The following is a 6,000-nucleotide window of genomic DNA, read 5'->3' as shown; positions in this document are numbered from 1 at the left end:
CGCAGTGATCGTTCCGAGTGAGTCCTGCCAGTGTGATCCAGGTAGAGAAGTCGGCCAAGCGAACACCTCAGTCCACCCAGACTGGGCAGTACGGGAACAGGTTAAAATCAGGCTCAATGCGCATTGGAAAGGATTTTATCCTCTTCACCAAGGAGGGAGACACCATGACCTGCCTCTCCCTGTCTTGCACCTTTCATGAGGAAGAAGACATTGATGAAGTGATAGTCCCACTGCCCACCTGGAACGCTCAGACGCAGGACCCTGTCACAGACAACGTGGAGAAGCTTGCCATGGAGACAGAACTCATCGACAAGTACTTCCCCTTTCACAGTGAGGACAAAGTGATGACCTAGTTCATGAAGATTCCTGGGGACAGTGGGACACTGGTGATCATCTTCAATCTCAAACTCATGGGTAATGGAGAGCCAGAACTAGACATATTCTCAAATCCAAGAGATATCCAGATGGCAGAGACCCCCCCAGGAGAGCATGAAGCCGGAGCGGAGCTCATTCTGGGCCTATGCTGCAGTGCTCTACACATAATAGTTACATTGCTGGAGTCCCACATAGTTGAATGCAGTTTGAGTCCCAAACCTGGCAGCTTAAAATTTATGCTAGGTGTGTGTGCATGCATGCCCAAGATCCTGAAAGGAGAATGGAGGAGAAGGGACTGTTGTATGGCTATTCCCCCTGGGGGTGATTTCTTGCTTTCTGTCTCTGTCTCTCCAGTGAGCACGCACACCTTATAGGAAAAATCTCTCTTAAAACAAACAAACAAACAAACAAACAAAAAAAACCCTTCACATGAAAAGAAACAAGAGTAAAAAGGCAACCTATGGAATGGAAGAATCATATATCTTATAAGGTGTTAATATCCAGATTTATAAGAAACTTCACTCAAAAAAAAAATACAGAAAATAAACCAACCAAAAAAACAGGAGGCAAAGGACTTAAATAGACAATTATCTTTTTTTTGGAGAGATTTTCACTATAGGGCGCGTGCGTTCACCAGACAGACAGAGAGAGACATAGAGACAGAAAGCAAGAAATCACCCCCCAGAGGGGATGGTCACGCCACAATCCCTTCTCCTCCATTCTCCTCTCAGGATCTTAGGCATGCATGCACACGCTCCTTGCGTGAGTTTTAAGCCACCGGGTCCGGGACACAAACCGCAGTCAACTATGTGTGAGTCCAGCGACATAGCCATTATGCAAACTGCTGGTTCCCAATAGACAATTATCTAAGTAAGATATACATATGGCCAAACAAATTTATGAAAAGGTGCTCAACATTACTAATCATAAGACCAAATCAAAGTTACTACAATAACTTATCATTTCATATTCAGTAGGATGATCAATAAAATAATAGAAAATAATAAATGTTGGCAAAGACTCAGAGAAACTGAAACCTTTCTGAGCTATTGGTGGGAATGTAAAATAATGCAGCCACTATGGAAAACAGTATGAAGGTTACACAAAAAATTAAGAATAAGACTACCATATGATCCAGCAATCCCAATCCTGGGTATACGAAAGGACTTCAAAGCTTTGTGGAAAATGGAATTAAAGTAAGAGTTTACTTTGGTGTAAAAAAATATCCACCTATGGTTTTTATAATATGCATTTCCATTAATTTAAAAAGACACTGTGTATGTAGAAAATAACTCAGAATACCATCTTGAAGAGATATTTGCAAACTCATATTCACCACAGCATTATACACAAAGAGCCAAGAGGTAAAAGTAACTCAAATGTCCACTGACAAATGAATAAAGAAAATTTGGTATTTCTACAAGGAAATCTTATGCATCTATAAAAAGAAGGAAATTCTGCCAACTGTGACAACATGGATGAACCTGGATGACAATATAAGTGAAGCCAGACACAGAAAGACAAATACTGCATGATCTCACTTGCATGTGAAATCTAAAAAGTTGAACTCAAAGAAACAAAGTAGAAAAGAGGTTGCCAAGGGTGAGAAGAGGGAATTAGTGTTTATAGGTAGAGAGTTCAGTTCTTCAAGATGAAAAAGTTCTAGAGATCTGTTGCAGAATGTGTAAATACACTTCAACACTATACACTGTACACTTAAAAATGGTAGAGATGACCAATGTCATGTATTTTTTGGTACAATAAAAAAAGTACAGAAAACACTATAATTAACAGGTGTATAATCACAGTAAGTTAAAAAACTACCATTTTGCATCATAATTTTTTAATTTTTAGAAATAAAACCTTAAAAATGAAAATCCAAAAACTTGGATTTGTCTTATATAACAAACAGCATATGCTATACTTTCCTTCAATATCCTAAATTAACAACCCACTGGGAATAATTGTACTATATTTTCATTCAGTACCCTAAACTAGTCACCCACTGGGGATAATTATATACGAAAAAATTCCACTTTGTTTTTCTGAAATTTTACTTTGTGCTTGGAATATCTGCAATATGTCGACTTACCACTCTAAATGACAGAAGTGGAAAGAATAATGGCAAACATCAATTGTGGACAGTTAACATCATAGTTACTAATAACTGTGAATATTTGGAATGCAGAATAATTAAAATAAGGCTTTTGTTGTAACTGTAAGAAAGAAAATCTAAACATTTATTTCCTTATTATAGCTAGCTGGCTAACAACAGCAAAAAATGATTCTCTTTACCTAGTACTTCTTTTTGTAAATCTTGGCATCTAATTTGCAAGTTTACTTCTTGTTGTTTGGATGTCTGAATCTGCTGAGACCGCAATATAGCTGCATCTGACAATAATTTCAGATTTTTCATTTCCTCTTCAAGGCATACCTTACTTCTGTGGGATACTGCCAAACTTTTATTCAGTATGTCTATTTCTGTAAAGAAAATTTAAAGTGTATAAATAGGCAACATTGAATCATAAAATATTTCTACAAAAACTAATTAGTATTTTTAGAAAATTGATAACTAAAAGCCAGGATGACTTTTCTCAGAGTGTAATGACATCTAATAAAAAGGTCAAATTTAAATTCAACAGTGATTCTGAAAAAGGTATGAGAAAATGAGTTGCATTGCTAAATGATACATGAAACCTGTTAGTAGTTTGTGTGTGTGTGTGTGGTGTGTGTGTCTGCACGCGCGTGCGGGTGTATTTGCCTCTAAATTATATTAAATGGAAAGCAATCTGCTTTTCTTTTGTGTAATGTTCTGGGTTTTATTGAAATTACATTGTTTTCTTGGCAATATAATTCAGAAAGGCAAATATAAACGTGCTAGCATGAGCTGGTTGGGTAGCATCTGTCAGGGAGTAACTAGGAGACATTCTCTACAAATCATGAAGAAAGGTGATAGAGGTGGAGAGGACAAGAAGGATGCACTGTCTAAACCTAACATATTTATGAGCAGAATATATGAGCTAACATATAGTAATGATTCTAGTAATACTCTGTCCCCCCAAGAATGAGATGAGAATTCATCATAGCAATTACTTGTCATTATTCTAACTACTTAGATTAAGTTTAATAAAACTATGCCTTCACAGGTCTACATAGATTTACATGTGCTAATTTCATATAATTCTGTGAGAAGTGCATGGAGCATATCTTTCAGAATGATAATTATCAAGCTTCCCTTCATCAGTCTTTATAGCACTACAGCCTTAAACCACCATCAAAATATATGAACACACACAATAATGATGAAATATTTAACTATAAAATTTGTATCACCACAACTAACTGAATTGATGAGAATATGCTGTACATAAAAATCTGGACAGCCTGCTTTACCAGGAAATTCACTTGCATTGCCTTCTTTGGCTAGTCCATACTGGGCTATATAATAGTTTAGTGTGATTGAATATCAAAGAGGCTGGCTTGGTTTATTGCTCTTGGGTCAGTGAAGACTAGAAGCAGGGCTATATAGGACAGACAGTTACAGAACCAAAGCAATGAACTAGAACAGAGGACACAAGAGAGCATGTCTTTTTTTTTGGGGGGGGGAGGTTTTCCACTATAGGGCGCGTGTGCTTGCCAGACAGAGAGAGACATAGAGACAGAAAGCGAGAAATCACCCCCCAGAGGGGATGGTCATGCCACAATCCCTTCTCCTCCACTCTCCCCTCGGGATCTTGGGCACGCATGCACACGGCGTGAGTTCTAAGCCACCAGGTCTGGGACGCGAACCGCGGTAGACTATGTGGGAGTCCGGCGACATACCCATTACACTAACTGCTGGTTCCCAAGAGAGCATGTCTTAAGGGATGGTGACATGGTCCAACGAGAGAAAAGCAAAATGTTTTTCTATGGATGAAAAGTATATCAGGTAGAAAAGGTGGCATTTTTGACAGATCTGGAGTATGAGCACAAGGGTCTAGCACCTTCTTCACTTTTAGTTCCTGCTCAAAATGGAAAACCTGGATAAATAAACTGACAGAGACCAAATAAGTTGGTTTCTTCCTGAAAAACAATATAGTTAAAGCAAATAAGGTTACATTTTCTTTCATACAAAGTCTTTCTGGGTATTTTTGTAGCCATAAATGTGGCTGCTTAGGGATGAATAAACTATACTCTACCGTGACTGTATTCGCCTATATTTAAGTCAGAATGACACTGCAGAGTAGCACACACATGCTGTCACCTATTTATCGTTTGCCAAAGTGACACTGCTTAGATTAGCAGGCTGACTCTGTTAGTGTACACTTCTATCTGTCTCAAAAATAACTATTCATGTCAATGTGACTTTCTATCTGACATTAAAAGAATAAGAATCTGCAATACAAATTTATTTGTAAAATATATTCTAACACATGGAAAAGTACAGCAAGATTTCAAAATGGGAGCTACAACATTCCTAACAAGGAATTAGAAAAGTAAGCTCAATGGCAATGAATTAACTCAGCCTCACCAAATTTAACATTGTGATGATGGCAATCCTGGTGCCATAGATTTACTCCTACCTTTGCCATTATACAATTTCATACTTGTTGGTCATGAGTCCCAATTTTGGATTCAGAAATTATGAGTCCCACCAGGTCAACAATACTGGCCATTGTACTCAACTTGGCCCTTGTTTCAGCACCACCATGAGAAAGGTCCTCATCTTCATCCACTCAGTCTCAAAAACTCAAATACTAATTTTGGATGGAAATCTTTTCTGACCTGATCAGGATGTGACCTTGAAACATCTACAACCTTATCATCGAGGGAGTCTGATATTACATAGTGTGACCAATAATTATTCATATGACTTGATATAGTTTTAGTACAATAATAGGAAAAAACCCTCAGTGACTAGATATACTAAATGAAGGTATCAGAAAACACTGCATAGAGTTAAAACATTTTTTTCTATATTAGTATTTTGAAGAAGTAATATTAGATTTACAGAAAGTTGCAAAGAAATGTATAGAGAAGTCCTATTTTGCCTTAACCTCTCTTCTCCCCATATTGACATTTTGTATAACTGTAGCATACTAAAAACAAGAAATTAACATTGGTACAATCTACAAAATGTATTCATATTCTACCTGTTGTACAAGCACTCATTTGTGTGTATATGTGTGTGAAGTTCTATGCAATTTTATCACAAGTGTAGCTTCATATAACGACCACCAATCAAAATACAGAATTGTTCTATCACCACAAAGCTGACTCCTGCTTCCTCTTTATAGCCAAACCTACCACCATAGCTAACATCTCTAATCACTTACCTGTTTTCTACATCTATAATGTTGTTAGTTCACAAATGCTATATACATAGAATCAGATAATATGTGAACTCCTGAAATTGGTTTTTTACTCAGCTTAATTTCCTCAAAGTTCATTTAAATTGTAATATGTGCTAATAATCTGTTCCTTTTGGTTGATGAGTTGCATTGTATGATATATATGCCGCACAGCTTGCCCTTCATTCACTGAAAGACATCTCATCTGTTTCCAGCTTTTGGTTATTATGAATAAAGCTGCTATGAGTATTTACATTTAGTTTTTTTTCACGAACATAGGTTTTCATTTCTCTTG

General features: G+C 37.0%; 1 protein-coding gene across 1 annotated transcript in view; it reads right to left on the bottom strand.

The window, feature by feature from the left end:
* The window catches only part of LEKR1 (leucine, glutamate and lysine rich 1), a 174,170-nt gene that overhangs the window by 86,581 nt on the left and 81,589 nt on the right, over positions 1 to 6,000 (bottom strand). The window contains exon 6 of the mRNA XM_014588300.2: positions 2,671 to 2,856. Coding sequence (XP_014443786.1) covers positions 2,671 to 2,856 — 186 coding nt within the window. The remainder of the gene's footprint in view (positions 1 to 2,670; positions 2,857 to 6,000) is intronic.

Source organism: Tupaia chinensis, unplaced genomic scaffold (genome assembly GCF_000334495.1).
Source record: "Tupaia chinensis unplaced genomic scaffold, TupChi_1.0 Scaffold000272_1, whole genome shotgun sequence".
Lineage (NCBI taxonomy): Eukaryota > Metazoa > Chordata > Mammalia > Scandentia > Tupaiidae > Tupaia > Tupaia belangeri.
Note: the sequence above shows the minus strand (reverse complement) of the source record. Positions and strands in the feature narration are given on the sequence as shown.